Genomic DNA, 25,808 nt, shown 5'->3' with positions numbered 1-25,808 from the left:
GTGTTTTTAGTTTTTTATTGTTGGCTTTAATGTAATTTGCTTTGAGTTGCTTGGTGAGAAAAGCATCTAAGAAATATAGTAGATAAATAAAATAACAAAAAAGTTGTTTTAAGGCAAAATCATTGGGATTATGAGGGGGCACATCTAGGTTGGACAAACTGAGCATCGTGAAGAATCAAGATTTGTGTTCATTAAAATGTATATATAGCTTTTCATGATGTGATTAGGTAATAAGTGGTCAAAGGGAAAGTAGTGTATAAACTGCTTCTTGGACATTACTCACACATTCACCATAGAGCTATGCACATCTTGTTAGGGGAATTAAATGAGCTGAATGTGGATGCAAATGTTGATGTTTGTAGGTGGCCAGCTCACAGGGGATAATGAGAAAATGGAAAAGCGGAGCATAATGTAACATAGAATCATCGAATTGGATGGGACCTCAAGGTTCAACCCCCTGCCATGAAGAAATCTCAGCACGCTGACTCCCATCCAATTTGAAACCATCCCAGACCTTGCTTAGCTTTGCAAATGGGCTGGCAGTTTTATTGCTGCACCACGGACCACTAGGAATCAGCGATGGGTCCTTTTATCTTTGCAAACAACGTCAGGAACAAAATGTAAAATCAATAGGGATAAATGTCAGGTTTTGCACTCAGATCCCTGCATTTCAGGGGGTTGGACTAGATGGCCCTTGGGGTCCCTTCCTTTTTTTTTAAAATATTTTTATTAATTTTAAGAAATACAGAAAAAAGAATAAAGGATAGTTATAAGAAAATAGAATAGAAGAATAACAAATTTCCATATTCTTTTTCCATCCAATCTAAAGGACTTCCCCACATCCTCCAAACCCTGCGTTCTCTGTCATATAAAACATCAGCAATTTGTTAACTTATTTCAAAACTTATTGTATCTTCCATTTTATCATGTTCCCTGATTTCAATTTTACTATAACCCAATTCTTGTATGCTTTGTATTAAACACAATAAAGTTATTTCATTATTTTACCTCTAAATTCTTGTGTCTTAATTTTCATTTCATTAACTTACATTTGCTGAAGCTAGAGTTTCCTGAAAGGTGCATTTTTTTAACATTCATACAGCTTATAGTGTTTTTTCAAATAGTCCTTAAACTTTTTCCAGTCCTCCTCAATTGTTTCTTCTCCCAAGTCTCGGATTCTGCCAGTCATTTCAGCCAATTCCATATAGTCCATCAACTGTGATTGCCATTCCTCCAGCGTGGGTAAATCTTGTGTCTTCCAATATTTTGCAATCAGGATCCTTGCTGCTGTGGTAGCGTACATGAAAAAGGTTCTGTCCTTCTTAAGCACTCTCTGGTCTACCATGCCCAGAAGGAAGGCCTCTGGTTTCTTAGGTAAGGTAAATCTCAGTACCTTTTTTAGTTCATTATGGATCATTTCCCAGAAGGCCTTCACTTTCGGGCAGGTCCACCAGAGATGAAAGAATGTCCCTTCCGCCTCTCCACATTTCCAACATTTATTGTCAGACAGATGGTATATCTTAGCTAGTTTGACTGGGGTCATGTACCACCGGTATACCATTTTCATAATATTTTCCTTCAAGGCAGTGCATGCCGTAAATTTCAAACCGGTGTTCCATAACCTTTCCCAGTCTACAAACATAATGTTGTGCCCCACGTCCTGCGCCCATTTTATCATGGCGGATTTGACTGTCTCATCCTGTGTATTCCACTTAAGCAGCAAGTTATACATTCTTGAAAGTAGTTTACTTTTTGGCTCTAACAATTCAGTCTCTAGTTTCGATTTTTCCACCTGGAATCCAACCTTTTTATCTATTTTAAAGACCTCCTGAATTTGCGCATAGTGCAGCCAGTCTCGCACCTTAGTTTTCAGTTTTTCCAAGCTCAGCAACCTCCAATTATCTCCAATTTTTTCAATTATTTCCCAGTATTTAGGCCAATGGGCCTCCATGTTAAGTCTCTTACGTGCCTTGGCCTCCACCGGTGAGAGCCACCTCGGAGTCTTACTCTCCAATAAGTCTTTATATTTTGTCCAGACCATCAAAATTGCTCTTCTGACAATATGATTTTTAAACAATTTGTGCACTTTAACCTTGTCATACCACAAATATGCATGCCACCCAAACGCATTGTCAAACCCTTCCAGATCTAGGACGTCAGTGTTCTCCAATAAAATCCAATCTTTCAACCAGCAGAAGGCTGCAGATTCATAATATAACCTCAAGTCTGGCAGGGCAAATCCCCCTCTTTCTTTCGCATCAGTTAATATTTTAAACTTTATTCGGGGCTTTTTGCCCTGCCAAACAAACTTAGAAATATCCTTCTGCCACTTTCCAAAACATTCCACCTTGTCCACGATCTGTAGGGCCTGAAACAAAAATAACATTTTCGGCAATACATTCATCTTTACAGCAGCTATTCGGCCTAACAAGGAAAGTTTCAATCTTGACCATCTTTCCAAATCTCTTTTGATTTCTGACCAACATTTCTCATAATTATCTTTAAACAAATTCAAATTTTTGGAGGTCAGGTACACCCCTAGGTATTTTACTTTTTTAACCACATTCAACTCCGTTTCTTTAGAGAACTCATCTGTTTCTGTAACTGTCAAATTTTTTGCTAAAACCTTGGTTTTTTGCTTATTTAACTTAAACCCCGCCACCCGACCAAAGTCAGAAATTAATTCTAACACTCTTTTAGTACTGGAGACTGGTTCCTGTAATGTTAATACCAAGTCATCTGCAAATGCTTTCAATTTATATTGTTTCACTCCGACCTCAATTCCTTGAACCAACCGGTCCTTTCTAATCATGTTTAGCAACACCTCCAGAACTGAGATGAACAATAGGGGGGATAGGGGGCACCCCTGACGTGTCCCTTTTTCAATTTTAAACTCCTCTGTCACCACATTGTTTACTATCAATTTAGCTTTTTGTTCTGTATAGATTGCTTCTATACCATTTTCAAACCCCCGCCCCACTCCCATCCCTTCCAAATTTTTCTTCATGAACATCCAAGAAATATTATCAAAGGCCTTCTCTGCATCAATAAAAATTATCAAACAAATGCCTACCAGGGAGAAAGCCAGCCTGGTCCTTATGGATCACTTCATTTAATACTTTTTTAAGTCTACTTGCCAGAATATCTGCAAAAATTTTGTAATCCACATTTAGGAGTGAGATGGGGCGGTAATTCTTAAGTTGAGTCTTTTCAGTTTCTAGTTTAGGTATCAATGTGATGAAAGCTTCTTTCCACGTTTCCGGTGCCTTCCTTCCCTCCATAATCTGGTTACAAACCTCCATCAAGGGTTGTATCAAATAGTCCTTTAAAACTTTATAATATTTGGAGGTTAGACCATCAGGGCCTGGAGACTTGCCCCCTTGGGGTCCCTTCCAACTCAATGATTCTGTGATTCTATAATAGGTATGAGTGCCACACCTGTGTTTTCATTTCCCCCATAAAGTTTTCTTACTACCTGTCCTACTCCTTTTGTTGAAATATTAGCTTGGACCTAGTAGTGTACTCTTGGCTAAAGTGCTTTCCGTGACATCAGAGTAGATCAGCTGCAGTCATTAAGAGATTTGAATTTAGGATCTACGAGCAACGTCTGTGAAATTAAGCCGTGTAGTTATTGCTTTTCAGGGAAGAAGAAGAGGAGGGAGGGAAGAAGGGAGGGACAGAGAAGAAGCGAAGGATGTGGAGAAGGGAAAATGTGGTGAACAAACCCAAACTGTAATAAAATAAAATAAGCATTCAAAGAGCTCTAAGAAGTCAGTTCATATACTACTGAATTCAGTGGCAGCATCATGACTATTAAATACTATTAATCCCTTGACTGCCAGGTCTCATGCAAGGTCTGTGGTTTGGGACATGATGCAATATCCCCGGAAGATGGTATATGGCCCAAAACTTGGTTAAGAGCTGAACATCTGAAGTCTGATTGATACTTATTGATATAAATTATTTGAGTAGTTAATTAAAAAAATACTTTTGATGTATTTTAATTTGGCATTGTAAGGTGCGTGTGTGTGTTTAAAAGTGTAAGTCACTTTGAAATTATTTTTTTGTAGCAAGCGACACATCATCCTCATCATCAAACAGACAAACCATCACTGGCCACAGACAGAGAAAACAGCCGCTGCTTTTTAAGTAGTGCCAGAGCTTTTTAGAGAGAGAGAAAACGTTGTGAATGTTTAAGAGAAATTCATCGTAGGTAATAGAACTTCACAAACACACACACAGAAATCCAAAGAGCCGCATGCACAAGCTTCTATATGAGTGAACACACATTGGGCTTTCCTAATTTCCCATTCCAATGCACAGTGCATTGGAACATTTTCTGAAAGCTTCATTGACTTTTGGGGAGTTTTTGCTGGCTGCGCTGCTAAAAAGTGAGGCTTGTGCCTGAGAAACTCCTGCTGCCGCAGAGAAGTTCTGCACACAGCCATTTAGATCCCACCCATGAGTTTTTAAGTAGTAGGAAGGATTGCAGAAGCTAATGGATATAATAGCTGCAAAGTGGCTAATATACCCTGCTGAGAGAAATCTGAGGGGAAGAATGGCTATCCAGTGATCTCAATCTGCAATGTGATACATGGCTCAGAGAGCAAATGGCATGTTAAGCCATATAGAGAACTGTTTGGGCTTCATATTTAGGAAGCAGCCTCTCACTCCTCTGCTCTGTCCCGTCCGTGTTTAAGGGTCTGCGTTCTTATCTGGGCACCTCAGTTCAGGAAATGCATGAGACCATTTGGAGAAGATCCAAAGAATAGCAATGATCTTATAGTCCTATAAGGAGCTTTAGGAAATGACCTTTTTTTTTTTAACGAAAAGAACACAATGTTTAGAACCTCTGAGCCTATTATGTGGGGCCAGGAATAGTAATAGAGTTTCCCTTGCCAGGTCACAGGAGAATTGGATCAAATCTCTTCCCCTTTCACATTCTTCATAAAGTAGCTAGAGCCAAGTAAAATGTTTCCTCATGGTGGATGTATCCTAAGACAAATAGGAAAACTTGTATAATGTCCACAAGACTTTGCTGTTTTAGATTTCAGGTGTCTTTTGAATACTTGCAATGATTCTGAATTGGGTCATCAGAACAACAAATATGTAATGGCATTCAAAAAACAACAACTGTGGAAATTTTATTGGATAGATGGTGAATAGTGCAGTTGAAACCTCAAAGAAACAACCTAAGAGCATGAGAAAACCTTCAACAGATTAGACCAGGTGTCATCTAGACTGGCGAATCTCATGCGTCTAGAAAGTTGGCAAGCCAGGCATGAAGGCGACAGCCCTCCCTTGTTTATCCTCATCTTTATTTTAAAGCATGCTGCTTTGGAATATGGAGGTTTTATTTAACTATCAACACTAACATTGATAAAGCAATCTGAGCAAGTGACCGTCACATCGTGTTGCAATGCATTTTATATGTTAATTATGCATTGTGTAAAGAATCACTTTTTTTTGTCTGTCCTGAATCTACTACTAATTGTTTTCATATGGTGAATTAATTTTGGTGTTTCTGGGGCTATATGAGGGTTTTGTTCTATTCACTCTCTCTGCACCCTTCTTAATTTTAGAAACTTCTTTAATGTCCCTCTTTTTTCTAAATAAAAATAGCTCCAAATGCTTTAATAATTCCTCACAAGGAAGACTCACAATTAGCTAGAATGATCACTATAATCTGAAGATAAGAATTCTTTTTTAAAAAAATGTCAGACCAGTGGCTTCTATAGTGCAAAATTCTCATTTTTTACAACATTTTTCAAGTTCCAGCAAAGTTATCCGTATGCCCAGTGTCTGTCACTACAACTGTTCACATATCTGGTTTTGAGACTCCTAAACATTAATCATGGCAATTATCAAAATTTCCATTCTCATGTGAACAGAACATTTAGTTCATCCAACCATTTCCAGGTACATCACCCTGGGAGGAAGGGCAGGATAGGAATTTAATAGGTGGAATTCAATGTAACACTAAGGGGATTGCTCCATCACTGAAGCATGTCTGCTTGCCTGATGGAACAGTCTCCCCCCCATCACATTATTTTGGGGTTTTTCCCCCAACACCCCCCAGCGTATTTGGGGGACAAGAGGGCATATGGAGGAGGAGAGGGGAATGCCTTGTTACTCTAGGAGATCTCCTTGCATGGTTGTCCACTAGCGAGATAAGTTAGTTGCATCTAAACCAATTAATAATAATTATAATATATGCACAGATATACTGTGGGAAATGGGTAATGATGGAAGTACCCAACAATACCCAGATTGGTTGAAATATATGCACTAGCAGTGTTCATCAGCTCTGTGTGCACTGTGAATTGTGAGGGAAACCGGGGTGACTCAGAAAAGGTTTTCATGTTTCTGAGTTTGATTAAGCTACTAAGAAGGCATCCTACTGAATTAAAATTATAAATTAAAATGACAAGAAGTTTGTCCCAAGGCAGATTCTGAAAGCTTCTGATAGGCTCTGTGGCTTCGGCTACAAGAAAAAAGTCCTCACCCCACCCCACACATCTGTTTTTTGGATATTTTTTGAAGAAATAAAACCAAGTTACCTAGCATAACCATCATGGTAGTGGTGAATGTATGTATAAATGAGTAAATGTTAAACACACTATATTTTAATGCATGGTTTCAAATGTTGAAATAGATTCTCTCTCTCTCTCTCTCTCTCTCTCTCACACACACACACACACACACACACATATATTTCTGGTTTACAATTTAAAATACTCATTTTTACATCCTTAAGATAACAATGACTTCCCTTCTTCTCTTTCCATAGTTGATTTTACATATCATGAATCCCTGCATATTTTACAAAAACTATACCATTCAGCATTCCATTATTGGATCCATCAAAACTTATATACACTGTTGAATTTATCTTAATACTGCCAGCGTTTTTAGCTGTGCACAATTATTTCCCATATATTCAATAAACGTTTTCCAATCTTCTCTAAGCGTACATTCTTCTTCTTCGCTTATTCTTTATGTTAAGTTTGCAAGCTGCACATATTTCATCAGCTTAAATTGCCATTCTTCTTTAGTTGGGAACTCGCTCGTTTTTCATTTTTGGGCTAACGAAACACAGGCCGCAGTAGTGGCATACATAAACAACCTTTTTTGACACCTGGGAATTTCAGTCTGAATTATCCCCAACAAAAAGGACTCTGGTTTCTTTTGGAAAAGTACTTTTTAACAATCAAATGTTGAAGCAGATTCTGTTCCAGTTCCATGTGTGTGTCCCCCCCCCATCAGCTAATAGGTTCCTGTGCTTCCTACCCACAGGCTGTTAGGCAGAATGTCCACAGATGAGCGGCACCTCACCTCCAGTTGTGGATCCTTCATCAAGACTGAGCCATCCAGCCCATCTTCCGGCATCGACGCCATCAGCCACCACAGCCCAAGTGGTTCATCCGACGCCAGCGGTGGCTATGGCATCACTATAGGTGGCCACCCCAATGGCCTGGATTCACCACCCATGTTCAGCAGTGCGGGGATTGGCGGAGGGCCCTGCCGCAAACGGTACGACGACTGCGCCAGCGCCATCATGGAAGACTCACCCACCAAGTGCGAGTATATGCTGAACGCCATCCCCAAGAGGCTGTGCCTAGTGTGCGGGGACATTGCATCCGGGTACCATTATGGAGTGGCTTCCTGTGAAGCATGCAAAGCCTTCTTCAAGAGGACAATTCAAGGTATGGGGGCTGGGAGAAGGGATGCAAGCAATGTGTCAAAATGGGTTCCTTGGTTTGCAAGTAGAAGCTGTTGTCGTATGTTTCCCAATAACTGAAATAAGATCTGGGGCGTGTTATGTTTTTAGAAATGGGTTAGAGCTGATATTTGAGACTCTTGGTGAATGTGGAGTCAGACTGCAGGGTACCCAGGTGAAAAATGAAACGCTTTGCAATCCTTACCATTTGGGTCAGTAGCAAGCAGTGTACATGTGAAAAGGGTCTTCTAGGCTGCATCAGCAGAAGTATAGTGTCCCAGTTAAGGGAAGTAATAGTCCCACTTTATTCTGCCTTGGTCAGACCACACCTGGTGTACTGTATCCAGTTCTGGGCACCACAGTTTAAGAAGGGTATGGATAAGCTGAAATGAGTCTGGAAATCAAACCCTGTGAGGAACGGTTGAGGGAGCTGGGTGTGTTTAGCCCAGATAAGAGGAGACAGAGAGGAGAAATGATAGCCACCTGCATATATCTAAAGGGCTGTCACATGCGAGACGGAGCAAGCTTGTTTTCTCCTGCTGTGGAGGGTTGGACCCAGACCAATGGCTTCAAGTGACAGGAAAGGAGATTCTGACTAAACACCAGGAAGAACTTTCTGATCGTAAGAGCTGTTTGAGAGTGGAAAGGATTCCCTTGGAAAGGTGGTGGACTCTCTTTCATTGGAGGTTTTTAAGCAGAGGTTGGATGGCCATCTGCCATGGATGCTATGTTTGAAATTCCAGCATTGCAGGGGGTTGCACTAGATCAGCGGTTCTCAACCTGTGGGTCCCCAGATGTTGTTGGACTACAACTCCCATCATCCCTGAGCTCTGGCCTTGCTAGCTAGGGGTGATGGGAGTTGTAGTTCAACAACATCTGGGGACTCACAGGTTGAGAAAGGCTGGACTAGACCATTCTAGATGATCCTAGAGTCTTCCAACTCTACAATTCTATGATTCCGTGACAAGCACTGAATTTATTTAGTTATAGATATATTTGTATACTGCTATACAATAAAAATATATCAGAGCTGCCCTGCCCTCCTGCCACTGCTCTGATCAAAGCTGGAGCCTCCAATGGCTGCTTTAAAGGGGGTTGGGGAAGATTCGAACACAGATCTCCTGTGTCCCGTCTCTTTCAACCCTGAGACTTCCAGGGCCTTGTTCATTTAAAGTAAGTGCATCCTCATGCTTGTCATGTTTGGTTGTTATTATGGGTTGACCCTTATTTTTGCTTGTGACAGTGAAGTCATGCTCGACAATTTTACAAAGAAGGGCCACTGTTGATTTCCATGGCTTTCAGCTGTTAACATGTTAGCAATCCTGTGAGATAGGATCATTGGACACCCTCAAGGTTCTCATTTATATTCAGTCTGTATATCCCTTAGCACCTATTACCACTTCAAAATGTGTGTGTCGGGGGGCGAATGACAGAAGATGCATTAATACAGAGTTATGGTAATATTATTCATCAGCCGATGCTACAGAACCAGGAAATGCCTCCTAACAATAGCTGGCAGTCACTTCACTGTAACAGTTGTTGAACGTACATCAAAAATAGCCGTGTGCTTCTGCCGCAGCAGCAGCCAAGTGCTGTTCAGTCCTGACAGAAAGAGGACTTTTGAATTAGAGGATGTAAAATGGAACAAAATGCTCCTTGTGGGTTTCTGTTGGGGTGGGGTGGGGTGGGGTGGGGGGCAGGGGTAGCTATTCCAAAGTTAGACCTGATGTATATGTTCTCCACAAGGAGAATAGGTTTGAGCCTCCCCCTCTTCCAGAGAAGGGCTTTCTGGTGGACCGCTCTGAAAGTGACTGCAGCACAGTGCTCTGTGCTGAGTGGTTGTGGGACAGAGTACCGTATTTTTCGTCCCATAGGACGCTCCGTCCCATAGGACGCACCTACTTTTTTTGGGGGGGGGAAATAAAGGGAAAAAAAATTCCTTTATTTCCCCCCCCAAAACCAGGTCGGGGAACAGTGGGATGGCGGTGCTGCACCTCCCCGCTGTCCCCCGAGCTTGTGGGGCTGGCCCATGTCTGCCTGGCGCGAGGGGCACTCTGCTTCAGGGCGCCCCGCGCGTCGGGCGGCAGGCTACAGTCCGCAGCATGGGGAACCCTCTGTTTCAGGGCGCCCCACGCGCCCCCCGGGTGCGCAAGGCTTGCCAACACCAGCGCGGAGCACGGGGCGGCCTCCGAAGGGCGCCCCATGCTCCGCGCTGCCAGCTGCCGCCCGCAAGCCTTGCGCTCACCGGGGGGGATCCCCGGGTGCGCAAGACTTGCCGACACCTGCGTGGAGCACGGGGCATCCTCTGGAGGGCGCCCCATGCTCCGCGTTGCAGGCTGCCGCCCACAAGCCTTGCGCGCCCGGGGGGAGATCCCCCGGGTGCGCAAGGCTAGCAGACACCTGTGCGAAGCACTGGGCGTCCTCCGGAGGGCGCCCCATGCTCCGTGCTGCCGCCCGCAAGCCTTGCGCGCCCGGGGGAACTCCCTCCGGGCGTGCAAGGCTTGTGGATAGCTTCCTGGAGCCTGGAGAGCGAGAGACGTCGGTGCGCACCGACGCCTCTCGCTCTCCAGGCTTCAGCGAAAGCCTGCATTCACCCCATAGGACGCACACACATTTCCCCTTCATTTTTGGAGGGGGAAAAGTGCGTCTTATAGGGCGAAAAATACGGTACTTCTATTTTAGTTAATCACAAAGCCCTCAGTGTAGCCTCTCTCTACAGAATTATGGGGAATGGACCACCTTTCATTTAATTTAATTTCTTTTCTCACATTTAGGAGTGAAAATAGGCCCCAAGCTTCAGCTTGCATCTGCGTTTGTGCATTAAAAGAAAATCCATCTGTTTCTGGGTTGTTCTTTGCTCTTTTCACGTTGATTCTGTAATTTGGGTTCCAGTCCATTCTGTGTAAAATGAGGCTCTCTGTTCTCCATTCAGCAGAATGGGAAATCCAAAATGGACTATACGTTTTTTCCCCTTTTGGCCCAAATGGATGGAATTTACAAGCCTGGGAGACCCTCCAGAGTAGGTTAAGTTTGCCAAATTGTGGATGAAAAGGTGTAGTGGCTTTCTGAGGAGGAAGTAAAGGGATTCACTTTTCTTTATGTTTTCCAGGAGGCAGGGGGGCATTGGACTGGAGACTTGTCTCATGTTCTTCCAAGTCATATGATAATGAAGAGGCGAATGAGTGGTGTGTCTTGTTTGTAGTACGCTAAAAAAAACCTCAGTACTGTAGCTTCACACCAGCCTTGCCTTGCCTTTGCCTTTCCCTTTCCCTTTCCCTTTCCCTTTCCTTTCCTTGTTTCTTCCAGTAGGCCTTACAATGTGAGGCTGTCCAAAATGTTGTCTGGAGAGTTCCAAAGAGCTCTTTTTGTTTTGTTTTGTTAAAACAGCGCAATGTAGGGTTTTATTTTTTTAAAAAACCCCCACACACAACAACCTTAGATGAAGCTTTCATCTTGTTTTAAAAATGGTCTGCTTCTGTACTTTAACAACAACAAAATCCAGAGCTCCTGGGTGCTTGGCAGGCCTTTTGTACAGCCTCGCTTCTTGCAAAGCCCAATGCCTTAAAGAAACATAGAAATACAGGAGGTACAGAAATTACAGAGTGGCACAAGACATGCTGATCCAACTTGAGTGTGTGCCTGTATGGATTCCAACTCGCCTTGTTATTTGCGACCCACCTTGAACTGATGCACACTCCTAATTTACACTCCATCTTTCTGACTGCTACAATATGGCTTACAGTCAAAACAAAGGCAATGCAGAATAATAATAAACAATACCACAGAGCAATGCAAATTAGGGGTAGTTTTAAATGGCAGACACCTCCTATACGGATGGTGCAGATGGGACAGAGTGGGCATCAGCAGTAGGTCCTGCTGAGATGCAGGTGTCCTGGCATCTGTCTGAGGATGCTGATACTATCCCCGATCCCCTACTCCTGAATTCTGGGAATCGGAGCTAGAAAATAGCAGGATGCAGGCTCTGCTCTTGTTCACAGGGAAAGGATAAAAGGTTGAGCTCTCAATATTTATAGCAACCCTGGCCAACCCAGGGGCCGCATGCTGTCTGTCAACCCCCAAGGCTGCTGATGTTGCATATATCTGTTCTGTTCTGGGCCAAAGAGGTCTCTGAGATCTAAGCACACAAAGTCCTGGGTTGCTTTCAAGATTATGTCCCACTTCAAGCCCTGGATCTCCTAGCTAGCCCAGTCTTTGAAGTCACTTCCCTCAATTATGCATGGTCCAATAGGATGAGTGACATGCTCAAAGCATACTCTCGCACACATGTGTGAGCATGCATGCATGTGTGCATCTTTTGCTGCTGCTCATTGGCGTGCGCAGGTTCCTCCTCTGGCTTCTGAAGACACCCTGGAGCTCTTTCAGCTGCCAGATTGCCCCAAGTCCACAGTGACTGAAGTGGCAGCGTGACTGCCAGCCGGTGGGAAGGCTGTTGGAATCCCAATGAGTTAATCTCATCACTTTATCACAGGGCACTTACAGAAATTGCAAGGCAGCGTGAGTGGTTCTGTCCTGTTGGCAGGCAGCCCCAGGACCCATAAAAGAAATTGGGAAAGTTGTGGGAGGTGGGGGTGGGGAGGAATAAAAGAACAACAACAACAACAACTACAACAACAACAGAGCAGAGAACTTTACTAAATTTTGAAGAGAGTTGCTTATGTTGAATGAGGTTGACTGCTACCTTCTTTTACCTGTGCTTTTCTCTAAAGAAGAGAGAAAGAGGGGTTTTGCTGCTTAAGCCTATCTGCTCCTATTCATTGCAGCACATTGCTCTTACTACCAGACACAATACAAGGTGATCTGATGGCATTAAGGTTTATTGGCAATATTTTCATAGTTCCTCCCTTTTAGTCAGGGACAACATGAATGCACTGGAACAGTTTTTTGTTTGTGACTTGGTACACAAAAGGATGTGCAGGTCGCAAAGCAACATTGCTGGCTGATTCTTGACACCAGATTTATTTATTTATTTAATTCTTTGTTACCTGAAGATGGATAAAACAGTGGGTTTGCTCTGAAGGAATTGTACCCTTGCATTTGAAAGGGAAAAATGGGTTATTTAAATAAAGGAATGCAAAACAGACAAACCTACTGTGCTTTCCAGGTCCCTTCCAACTCTGCACTTCTATGATTCTATAATTCTTTGATTCGTGTGTGTGTGTGTGTGTGTGTGTGTGTGTGTGTTTGGGTGAGGGGAGGCACTGCAGAAAAGCAGGGATTCTGTGGCTGGCGGTACCTGCCTTGCTACTGCAGTTCATTTGTTAACTAGAGATCAAGCTTGAATTTCAATTTCCAGCTTTTAGAGATATTTGATACTTCCTTGGCTATTGAAATTCAGGCGCTGTGCAATGCCACGGTATAGACTGAATGGAAGCAGCTGGTACTGCACTCCGAGCTCCTGAATCTAACCATGTGGTGGCAGGGCTGTGTGAGCATGCAGAAGGGCATCAGAGAAATGAAACTGCCTCACGTTGGTGTTGACTGTCAGGATGTGGGTCTTAAAAGATAATACTCTGAAGGTGAAACCCTTTTGTAAGGCAGGCAGGCTCAGAGTCAGCATCGTTGGGGGTTACAGTGTTCCTTAATAAGCCCCAGGAGTTAACTAGTTCATCCTGCTGTTTTGGCAGCGTGATAATTATTCTTTTAAAAAACAAGTAGCAAGTTCAATGTGATTTTCAGTCTTTAGCTCATTTCAGAACCAGAAGCTATGCCTGTAATGGGGCTGCTGCCCAAAATGGCAACCCATGTTGAAGCTTTTACTCCTCTCCGTGTATGTCATTAAGGAAATGTCTGCCATTATATCATCATGACATATGTTTTCCTGCATTCTCCAGCATCAGCCAATCATGTGGCGCAAGGGATGGGGAACTATGTGATGTTGCACCACATTTTTGCCAAAAACTGAATGGCAGGGTGCAGTTGCTTTTAATAGCTGCCCTATGGTCCAAGTCATATCTCAACCCAGTTTCATTCATTCCAGTATGGACCATGTAAGAAAGATCCAAAGTTAAGAAATGATGTAGAGTACTAAGACTGCAGGATGGTGGCTTGTTTAAGGTCATCTCAATATACATTTCCTCCCTCTATGCATAAAGAAACTTGGGTTCAAGACCATATCCACTGATTAGGTTTCTCTTCTCAAAGTACTTTGAAAAGACATGCCATAGGTGTGTGTGTGTTTCTGCATATATGTGAAAGGGTAATGTCAGAACCGCATTTGCAAGAAATCTTTTCTAGAATCTTTATCTTCACTGTTCTTCCTCTGCCACCTCACCCTCACTATTCATGAATTTATAAACTTCTGACCACCTCCCTTCATTTTTTAAATGTAGATTGTAAGCCTTATTTGCAGGAACTAGGGGTGGGAAAGAAATTTGATTCAGTTTTCATGTACTACCTAATTTGCATTTCCTGAGAAATACGAGAACCGAAAAACAGCCATCCTTCAAATTTGCACTTGTTTGAATTTTACAATGCAGTTCTCCAGCCAAGTAATGTTTACAAACACACACGTACTGGGATAAAATGCATGTATAAAAATGCAAGTTAGTGAAAATGGCATGCAAGAATGCATGACATTGCTTTGCAGAAATGTGCATATTAGACGAAAGTGCATACAAACATATGCATTTTAGAAATGATTAGAGGACATTCATACTAAAATGCTGAAGAATCTTCATGGGGACTTTCCCTTTTCATAAGAAAAACCTGCAAACTGATGTGGCAATGTAGATAATTAAATTTAGGACTGGAAAACTGAGAAACAAGTGAGAAATCAAAACTGATACATCTGCCCAATTTGTAGAAGGGCTCGTGTAACAATGGCACTGGTCAAAGCAGTGATTCCTTTTTTGTTGTTTGAAGAATACTTCTGAGGGCATAAAAGCCTGCAGTCATATTCTCTTCTACAGTGGTACCTCAGGTTAAGTACTTAATTCGTTCCGGAGGTCCGTTCTTAACCTGAAACTGTTCTTAACCTGAAGCACCACTTTAGCTAATGGGGCCTCCTGCTGCCGCCGCGCCACCGGAGCATTATTTCTGTTCTCATCCTGAAGCAAAGTTCTTAACCTGAAGCACTATTTCTGGGTTAGTGGAGTCTGTAACCTGAAGCGTATGTAACCTGAAGTGTATGTAACCTGAGGTACCACTGTATTTGGTGCTAGTCCTTAGTGAGCCCCTCTTTGTCTTTGCAGGGAACATTGAATACAGCTGCCCGGCGACCAATGAGTGTGAAATCACAAAACGGAGGCGCAAATCCTGCCAGGCGTGTCGCTTCATGAAATGTCTCAAAGTGGGGATGCTGAAAGAAGGTAAGGCGAGCCGGGCGCATGACTTCTGTCGATTTGCCAACACCTAAAAAACCCTCACCTCTCTCTCTGACTGAGGCCAGATTATGCTTTTGATGTGAAGGAGGAAGCAGCTGGAGTTGGTTCGAATTCTGAGTGACCAAGGGAAAGAACACAATGACATGCCGGTTGTGTTAAAGTGAAATTCTGTTCCTGACCTGACTGAAAATGTTAAAAGTAGGCAAACCGAAACCTAACACACCACAGTCAGGTGTGAAGAATGCATATGTGCATATTGCACTTGGCTTATTTTCCACGCATGAAAAATGCCTTTTCCTTTAAAAAAAAAAAGGGGGGGGGAGTCATCTGAGCAGTGGCATTCCCTTTCTCTTTTTTTATAGACACTTAAAAATGGCTGAAGAATCATTCCTTTCATTCCCCATTTATTTGTACACATTTATTTTATAAGAATCATTTACAAAAGTGGCATGCTACAAACTATAAGATTCCATACATGTAAAAACAGAACTGTGCACTGAACATTAGGGTGTTTGCAGAAGAATGTGTGGGTAGAATGAGAAGGGTTGAGTAAACCTGTCCATTTCAGTCCCATATCAGTTGGTGGGATTTTTTTTTTTTTTTAGTCCTTGTGAAAACGTCTTTGCTTTGTAATGCAAATCTCACCTACTATAAACATTTTCGCAAAGCATTTTCCCCTCATAGAATGCATTTTTGTATGTCTCCACCCAGTTTAAGACATGCATTTTTATGCACACAAAAACTCCGTTACATGTCTTTTGGTACACATCACTTGACTGGAGAACTGCGTTACAAAACCTGGTGAAGAGTGAATTTTGAAAGGTGGTTGTGTTTCGGTTCTTGTATTGTTTCAGAAAGTGTGTGTTATGCTAGCTGGCCTTCTGATGCAAACTGAATCAAATTCACACACATACACCCCATCCCTAGGCACGACTGGGAAGGAAGTTTGATCATAGTCCATTTGTTCTGAGGAGATAAACATCCCTGGCTGGAGAGAGGCCTTTGTCCCTTTGCAGGTGGTCTCCTTTGCCCTGCAGTGCTCAGCCCACCATCTCACCCCACCTATTGATCTGCTCAGTGTTGTCTGAACAGTGCTTGGCTCATCCCCTTGTGCTCCTCTCCTCCTCCCCCCCCCATCCATCCATTCAAGGTGCGCCACTGGGAATTCAATGGCAATTAAACACATTCTTATGGATTGGCTTCAAAGCTTCATTTCCCTGGGCTCCCTCCAGAATGGAAGGATGGGGGGGGGGGGGACAGGGAGGAAATGTAGCACTTGTAACTCTCTGCATCGATGTACTTGGAAAAGCACAGCTGCCTCACAGCCTAACCCACACAGAAAGGATATCAGCACTGGAGAGTGCTCCAGCCCAGCACATTTCAGCCAAAGCAGGCAGGCTGCCATCTGTGGAAGCCAGAGATGAATTGGAAGCCATAGTGCTTTCCTCTGAGGTGTTGCAAGAGTGATAAAAAGCTAGTGCTGTTAGTAATGTAGATTTAAACCCTGTTTTGCCCTTTGATTGACAGATCTTATCTGAGGTTAAATTTCTGCCTCTCGCTCACTCTCTCGACTGGAGCTCTCCTGACATTGGTGAGCTCAGGCCTGTGACCCTTTGTGACCTTGCTTTTAGATTAGGATGGTGATGGATTCAGAGAGAGAAATTAGCCTGCTTTGAAGGTGGTGGAGTGACCTAGCGATGTGTTGTCCCTCGGAAGCCGGGAAAGATGAACTCTCTCTCAGTCCCTTGGATTCTTCCATTTTACTTACTCTGATTTGCTCTTTTCCTTTACAGCTTCAAACCACATTCATTCCAGCATCCACTTAGGGTCCAGTTCTTTATCTCATATGGGCTTTGCAGCACTGAAGTTTAGATTACACTGCTCCAAAGGCACACTGCTTTAACTGAACATGTAATCATATTATATGTGCAACCATTAATAGTAGTGATTCCGGACATGCCTGTTGCCAGGACCTTAGATTGTTGTTGCTTGTCATGATCATTTATACTTCCATCCTATGATAATATACATCTGTATGCAGGTAGCCATGAACTATTGTTACTGCTATAAAGTCTGCAACTACTAGCAACAATCATTGTAGCATTGTTATTACTATTATTATCTGCAGTAATATTATTTGCAGAATAAAAGGAATTCAGTCAATACAATGGCTTTAAAAAGCCCAATAAAGGCAAGAAAAAATAGTTTTGTGGTATTTAGTCTCCAAGGAGTCAGCAATTTTCTAGGAAGAACAAATCCAAAATTGTTTGACTTTCAGCACAGAGATGCAGAATTGGCTGGGGATTTTAGTTTATGAAGGGTTCATTGGCTCTTCCTACCTCTGGCTCTCTTAGATCATCCATTCAATCTCCCAGTCAAGGCAGGGTTGTTCCCAAGTGCACATTTTTCTAGTATTATATCCAGGTCAACCTTACAAGTTCCAAGTGCTTCCCTTGAGAAGTACCTCATACTGATCAGGAGAGAGCCTTGATATTCAAAGTAATATGTTTCTCAATCCGGGATCCTATTCGTCATATTGTCCCCTATCACCAACACTTCCAAATGCCACATTAAATAATTCTCCGCTGCTTGCTGTTTTGAAAGTGATACAATGTGCTTTTGCCATCTCCAGAGACGTCAGGATCACATCAGACTGTAACAACAATTCTGGCAGTTATAGAAGATAGCTTTCTTCTTATTTTCTAGTTTTTAAAATCTTGATTTTCTCTTGTGACCTATTACCAGTCACTTACTATAAAGTTCTGGTGAAAATCCCAGTGAAAACACAGATCTTCTTAACAAAGGGATAACGAGATTCCCCGTTTGGTGTTTTGTTCTTTGGGGCATTTTCACACAGACTAAAAATAGAGTCCAGCTGAGCACAATGTCATCTCCGAAGTGCCCAGAGCTAAATAATATAATTGGGAGTTGTCTTTTTTTGAAGTTACTGTAAGGTCATTTTTGCCATCATAGCTCAGTTAGATTTATTTGGAGCTTGCATGTCTAACGAATCCAGTAGTTACTGAAATCATGACTCAACATTACTCCAGAAAGTCTCTAAACAAGTTTGTTGGATATTTCCAGGCATCTGCCTCTAGCTTCTCTTCTGTTTGGCATCAGCAAACATCTGCTTCTCCCTCAAACTTACTGGCAGAGTTTGTTGACTCTTGCTGGTTACAAGCTGAAAGACCCTTGCTGTCTGTCTGAAGCCCATCTGACAATGGCTGTACGCTCTCCTGAGCCTCAGATGAGTTGCAAGGGCTTTGGGGAAGGAAGAAGAAGTGAGCAGCAGTCTAGTCCATGAAGGATGAAGAAGCTTCCTTCTTCATCCTCTTTAGGTAGGACTTTGGTTAGGAGCTGTGTGATAGAGCTCACACACTAGTGGTGCAATCCTAACCATGTCTGCTCAGAACTAAGTCATATTGAATTCAGTGGGCCTTCCAACCCAGTAAGCAGGGATCAGACTGCAGCCTAAGAAGATTTGCCAGAAATAGAGACTGTCTTTGTCAGGTTATGGTGACGGGGGCCAGGGGGAGGTGGAGAGGAAGGCTCCAAATGAATCCTTAAAGACTGTGAAAGACTATCCTAGTGATGTACCCAGCACTGGGGGTTTGTTGTGGCAATGCAGAAAGCGATTGAGAAACAGAGGCAGGAAGGGAGCAGAGTGAGCAATCAATAGGTTTCTCAGATATCCTGGCCACTTTGCTTAAGAGAGCCCTAATCAATGCAGTGCAACTCAGGGAATGCATGTGCCCGGGCCATCTCAGTTTCTTCCCTCATGACGCTGCAGAGTGGAAACTCACTACAGCATGTGGATAAAACACAGTGTGGGAAACTTTCTATGTCAAACCTGATATATAAGCCCAGCGCACACGTGTTTAACATGCCAGCCTTCTTACCTGTAGTTAACCATCTTTATTCCTACAAGGATTTGCCACTGTTGCATCCATTTGGTGTCAAAGGTTGGGATCTGTAGCTCAACATGCAACTATGGAGCTGCTGCTTCCATTTGCCCTTGGCATCTTAAGTTGTACAATTCTAGTTCTGCGTTGGTTGACACATAGTCAGCTAGTTGTGGGGCGGGACTTACCTGACCGCCTGGTGGTGGAGCCGCTGCTGCTTATTGGGAGGGAGAGGGGAAAGGCAAGGAGACTGTGAGCAGGAACACTCTATTGGCTCCGCTGGAACATATGGTACTGACCTCCCCACTGCCTTGCCCCTGCCCTTTCCCTCCCAGAAAGCATCAGTAACACATCTGCCAGGTCAGATAGCCCCACCCTAGCATCCAATATTGCATGTAGTGATGGCTCCAAGGGCCAGATAAATGGCATCCTTGCTAGTCTTTCTGTCTTAAAGATACCATTGCCTAGAAATTAATTGGTACCATATATATACATATATAGGGACGCGAGTTGCGCTGTGGTCTAAACCACAGAGCCTAGGGCTTGCCGAACAGAAGGTCGGCGGTTCAAATCCCCGCAACGGGGTGAGCTCCCATTGCTTGGTCCCTGCTCCTGCCAACCTGGCAGTTCAAAAGCACGTCAAAGTGCAAGTAGATAAATAGGTACCATTCCGGTGGGAAGGTAAACGGTGTTTCCGTGCGCTACTCTGGTTCTCCAGAAGCGGCTTAGTCATGCTGGCCACATGACCCGGAAGCTGTCTGCGAACAAACGCCGGCTCCCTCGGGCTATAGAGCGAGATGAGCGTGAAACCCTAGAGTTGTCCGCGACTGGACCTAATGGTCAGGCGTACCTTTACCTTTTTATATACATATATATCTGATACATGATGATGGTATCAGTCTAGACTAGGAACGGAAAACCTTAAAACTGAGCTACACATCCAGCAAAATCATTTGGTAGACAGCATTTCAGACTGCCAAGTGGAGGTTGATATTTTTGAATGTCCCCCCATGTTAAAAGCAGCAACAGTGCCCTCCTTGAATATGGAAAAAACCAGGACATCAGGAACAGGCATAGCCGAGTACCTTTCTCTTTGATGTGCTGCATAGGTATAACTAGAGAGGTAACTCCTCCTACAGTCTGAACTGGTAAAGTCAAGGGAAGACTTTGTAATGTTATTTTAATAAATATATAGCTCTCTTTTTTTCTTGCAAACTGCCCTGAGATATTTTGATGGGCAGAATAATAATAATAATATTCTTAGAATTCTAAAATATGAAACTCACCCTGTAGGAAATATTTCAACTAGTGCTGAAAGTTGGAATCTTGTATGTTGGAACACAATAGAGTTGTTTGGCTCTTCAAACTCACTAGTATTTTATCTATTTGGTGGGCAGGCAGGGAGACAAGAGACTGAAAATGACAGTAAGCGAGGTCGCATTTCAAATGTGAATTCTTTGAATGAGGCTTTCTTAGATCAAATTGCATGTTTCTGATCATGCACTGAGGTCATTCTCTTGCGATTGTGACCTTACAAAGCGTTGGTGCAGAAAAATGCTGTTTTGTCCATTTACTCTGCATTAGGCAGCTCAGGCGGTTTGGGTTAGCAGGCATGGGCAGAGCTTAGCACACACACAGCTAAACATTGGCGGGTTATGTTTAGCCTGTGCGATCAGTAGAATGAATCCTGTTGTCATTTTCCCTCCAGGGAAAAGCCTTTCTTTGGGAAGGGCTGGAGGGGAGCAGGCATGCAAAGACCTCTGAGAAACAAGAAACAGAGGCAGCAAAGGCGGAATCACTGTGACAGAAATGCATGGCAATAAAATAAAATAAAATAATTCTCAAGGAATTTCCCCCTTTTTTTTCAGGCTAAGGTTGCTGATAGCCGTGTGAGAAAGTAGATCCAGGGGCTTTTTAAAAACCTGACTACTTTCCTGTTTAGGTGGACACATATATGCATAAACATTTAATAATTTTATATTGATGCAATTATCGTTAAAAGTCTTGATATTGACAATACAATTATTGTTAAAAGTCTCAATATCTGTGTGCTTTGGTTTTCTTTTTTTTCTTTAATTGTAGTAGAGATTGTGCTTATTGTATACTTATGTACTTGGATACTGCTTCAAGAACTGTTGATAGAAAGCTGTCTATAAATGGCTTAAATAATGATTTAAATCCTGAAAGGCAGGCTATAAATAATTGTAATAGATAACTATAAATTATTAAATGTACAAAACAACAGTAGTGACATAGTGGTAATAAGCAAAAGCTTTATAAAGACTCTCCAGAGTACAGTATAGCCTTTCTTTAAAAAGTCTTATCCAAATCATCTTTCTGAACTTGTATCAAAACAGAAGAGAGAAAGTCAGGATGATGCAAGGGGTTAAGGTGTCCTTAAATTTTCCTTGCTGGCTTTAATATCTGTACACCTTAAACTCATCATGAGCAATAATCTCTAATTTTAAACGTCTTGGATCATTACTCTTAAATAATGACCTGTCTGAAGCCCGATTCATTTGTATTTCAGAATTTCCTAAACAATATTTCTGCTACGTTTCACATCAAAACACTTGACTTGAGGTCATGTTTGACTTCCTTTCCTGTGAACCTGCCCCCCACCCTGAATTGCATAGAAAGTCGAATAATATTTCCATTACGTTTATCTCATTGTGTTAGCAAGCAGTGTTAACAATACAAGTTACCAGGTTCTTCACCTTTCAAAATCTTTTTTACTCTCCCACAGATAGGAATAAAGCATAGGAAATGGAGAGGAACTAAAATCTAACCATGTGAGCAGAAACCGATTAGAAAACATCGAACTAAGAGGAAAAGCTAGCAGAAGAGGACAGGGTTAAAAAGGCTAAGAGAAGAGGTTAGCTGCATTAAGCTTAATTTGAGAGTGAATATATTTCCTTTCTCTCTCTTGATATTTCTACAAGATAAAACTCAACAACAATCCAATCATGAACCCGAGATTACAAGGCAAGCTGCTTAGGCAACAAGAATTTACAAAAATAATTCAAAACTAAGAGAAATAATGTATTAACCACTTCCGTGATCACAGCTAATCCACTTTTCTCAAACATCCATGACACTAAGAACCCCATTTTCCTGCTACTCTAATCCCAAACCTGCTAACTGCTTTAACTAGCAAATCCCAGCTGCTCCTTCCCAGAATTCCACCCTCCAATAGACTTCCACTCCTACTTGGTGTAGCTTAACAATATAATTTTAGAGTTTTAAGGGACTTCAGCGGCTATCTGTTCCAACACTGCACTGTGCAGAGTGCAATCACAGCATCCCTCATAGATGGCCGTTCCATCTCTGCTAAAATACCTCCAGCAAAGGAGGTCATTCATTCCAGCCTCTAAGAAATTTCCTCCTTCCATCCAGCAGATTGTGAGCACAGCTCGCTGCATACCCTCCGACATTTCTCCAGTGAAAATACAGACGTATTTTCCGACCTAAGGAAAAGCAGGACATTCCAGGATCACATCAGAAACCGGGACGGCTTCTGTAAATCTGGTACTATCCCTGGAAAATAGGGTCACTTGGAGGGTCTGTCACTGTAACACATTCTCTTGCAGGACCCCTCTGACTTAACACCTGCATCAAAAGGCTTAATTTCATTGGGGATGCTTCCCCATTGACCACACCTCCCTGACAGGATCAGTTTCAGCTGCTCAACGTCTGCATGCCATATAGTTCTTGAATTGAAATTGAAATACTTTATTGTCACTTGTACAAAACTTGTATACAGTAAGATTACACCAGCACCCCCCACTCTTAGTCTTAATTCCCCTCGTTTACTGACGCACACCCACCAAACCCGAAAGTCAGTTGCCCTGTTGTTATCTTTTCATTCAGCAGCCTAACAGCCCATGGATAGAAGCTGTTCTTTACCCTGTTGGTGTGACTAATGATGCTTCTGTATCTTCTGCCTGAGGGCAGGAGTTTAAGAAAGTGCCAGCCAGGGTGTGAATCATCCTTGAGAATTTTCCTCACTCTCCTGAGGCAACGTTCTTCTGCTATTTCATCCAGCGGATTCATGGGACAGCCCATAATATCTCATGCTGTATTCACCACCCTCTGTAGGCACTTCCTATCAGTTGATGTCAAACCAGCGTACCACACCGTGACACACTTTCTATTGTGGACCCGTAGAAGGAGATCATCAAATGTTGATTGACATCATTCTTAGAAGCAGAGAGGACCAGTGTCAGGGAAAAAATGTGTAATTCCTTTCTCTTACACTGCGACTAAACAGAAAACAGCACACTCTAGTACTCTAAATCCACTTCTGTTATACTGACTGCTGTAATGCAAGCAGCTAGCTAAAATAAAGAATTAATTTGAACGGGTTATTTTTGTCTCTCTTGCTTTCTCTTTAAGTATCTTTCGGTGGAGCACAACCATTCAAGAAGTGCCCCCTGCTCCTCAAGTGTTCCCTGGGATCCCCCCTCCCCCAACCCCCCTTCCATTCTGTGCATTTTCTGAAAGATATTTGATTTCAGTGAAAGCTCTGCTGACATCCATGCAATATGCTTGCACTTTCTCTTTGTGCTTCCTGGGAAGGATGAGGACTCCTCCGGGGATTCTGGGTAATTGGGTTAGTGGCCAGCTCATGTCAGGAAATTAAAAGGCGGCCCTGATCAGGTTGCGGCTGCATGGGGTTTAATGGCTTTGTATTTATAGAGTATTCTGCTTCTACCCGTGCCAGAAATACCACTTTTCTGCATACTTCAGGTGAACAAAGCACACGGAGGAAAGTTCTCCCACTGAAGGACAATTGCGCTTTGAAAAACAATTTGTGTTTTTTTGTGTTTGTAACAATGCTGATATGTTGTCAGGAGAGATGCTTGAGGAATTAAGTTTCTGTGAATTCTGATGCAAACTGGCCTCATCACCTCCGAGACTGAAGTGCTGGTCACAATTATCTAATTATCATTAGAAGGTTGCACGTCTCCTAATTTTGCTATATACCCATTGACTAAAAAAAATGTATCAATATAAATTTAAAATGCATATTTTGGGATGAAATGTATACACAGAGACATATTTTGTGGGTTAACAAAACATTTGCAGATTAATTGGATTTATGAATGAACATGCAAAACTGAGCTGGAAATGTACTATTCAGCGCTAGTTTTAAGAACAAATTTGATTACTATTAAACCATTTCCAATGTCCCAGATGCTTGATGTAGGATTTGCTCCACTGCATCCTCTCTCTTATAGCAATCTGGGTTTTTTAGGGCAGGGATGGGGAATATTTTTTCCCTGGCAGACCACTCACCTGTCAATCAGCTGATGTCACAATGATGTCAAATGATTGGCATGTGGGTGGTCCCACCCAGCTGTCAAAGTTGGCCCATGATGGTAGGGGGAGATAATGACCAAGCAGGATTGAACTCTTCACTCATCAGCTGATGCATGGGGAGTTCAATCCTGCTTTCTGAGATATCAGGTGTGGGGCAAATGGACATGGTTTTTGAAAAACAGCCTTGTAGGGCCAAATAGGGAGGCCTGGAGGCTCCCAGTCCCTGTGTTAGGCCATTTCCAGAAGATAGGTGGTCTTGCACCCTGGAAATGATATGATTCTTCGGACTTATTTGATATCCCACATGTGCACTCTCTTTTTTGGCTATAATGATAATAAAATGCTGCTTCTGGTGAATGCTTTTATGGTGTTCTGTATAGCAGTGTGGATTTTAATGGTAGGAAATAGCCTGGCAATGGGGATGTAGCAGGGTTGGCCATACCGAGTGAAAGAGTAAGGTAGCAGATTGTGAGCAGCAAACTTTCAGGTCTATGGGGGGGCGTATATGTCTGTGGGCATGCACACATACCCCCATCCCCACATGTGCACCAAGACATTAAAAAAAGAGCAGGGTGTTTTATAGCAACAAACATTGCTATGTAACAGAACTCGGCTTCATATCTTCAAAGCAGCCAGACACACCCTTGTCGTAAAAAGCGCAGAGACGAGTAATGCAGTAAGATGCAATAAGTTGCGAACAGTTGAGGTGATGGGGACTCCTTAAACTGGCCATGCAGAAAAACTCAAATACGGACACACACATATACACACAAAAGCACACAAGCAGAAATGCAGACAGACATACGGGTATGTGGTACCCCAAGGATCGAATACAGAATGGAAAGTCAGGAGACCTACCCTGCCATAGGGACTCAATGGAAAAGGATGCACAGCCTGCAAATTCAATATGACAGCAAATGGGCTGCATTTCCCACTGTCTAGGGCTTTGCTTCATGGAGCTTTTAGAGGTATTTTTAGTCTCCGGGTAAGAAAAAAGAAACTAAACTTGATTGCTTGTGCTACCTCCTCTGCACACTCGGCTATTTTTACTTCCGACAGACTGGGCCTACATCCAGCATGTAGAGGGGGGGGAGGGGGGCTCCGAAGCTGGAATTATTTGCCTTCCATTAAGAAAAAAACCTCCCAAGCCTGATGTTATCAAGTCAGTGAGGGGACATCTGATCTCAAACTTGTTGGACAGATGTCTCTTGGCAGGGTTGCGCTGGAGAAAGGCAGAGAGAGCAAACAGATCAGTAGAATGGCTCTCATACTGCAGAGGGCTGGTACTGGCACAGCTCTGCTCGAAGGACTTCTGGAACATGAGTGGCACCAACAGGATGATTAGAAAACTGACGGCTTTAGTCAAGGCAGGAGGTAAGGCTGAATCTGAAGCCACCATGACTCTCCCCCCCACACCGGGGAAGTGCATCAAAAGTCTTTTTTTCCAGAAAAGAGAATTAATAGGAAGAAAGCAAAAAGTGAAAACACTACAAGGAGAAATTCTTAGCAGCTTTTCCCAAA

At 42.8% G+C, this 25,808-nt stretch overlaps 1 protein-coding gene across 3 annotated transcripts in view; it reads left to right on the top strand.

Annotated features, from left to right (window-relative positions):
- Positions 1-25,808, top strand: part of ESRRB (estrogen related receptor beta) — a 101,112-nt gene that overhangs the window by 53,364 nt on the left and 21,940 nt on the right. For 2 of the 3 annotated variants that reach the window (XM_083735690.1, XM_083735689.1), the window contains exons 2-3: positions 7,297-7,706; positions 14,932-15,048. In XM_083735690.1, coding sequence (XP_083591816.1) covers positions 7,297-7,706; positions 14,932-15,048 — 527 coding nt within the window. The remainder of the gene's footprint in view (positions 1-7,296; positions 7,707-14,931; positions 15,049-25,808) is intronic. The other variant, XM_083735691.1, reaches the window with a different exon arrangement.

Source organism: Podarcis gaigeae, assembly GCF_964106915.1.
Source record: "Podarcis gaigeae genome assembly, chromosome: 1".
NCBI classification, from domain to species: Eukaryota; Metazoa; Chordata; class Lepidosauria; order Squamata; family Lacertidae; genus Podarcis; species Podarcis gaigeae.
The sequence above is the reverse complement of the archived record's forward strand: the minus strand, read 5'-3'. Positions and strand labels throughout refer to the sequence as shown.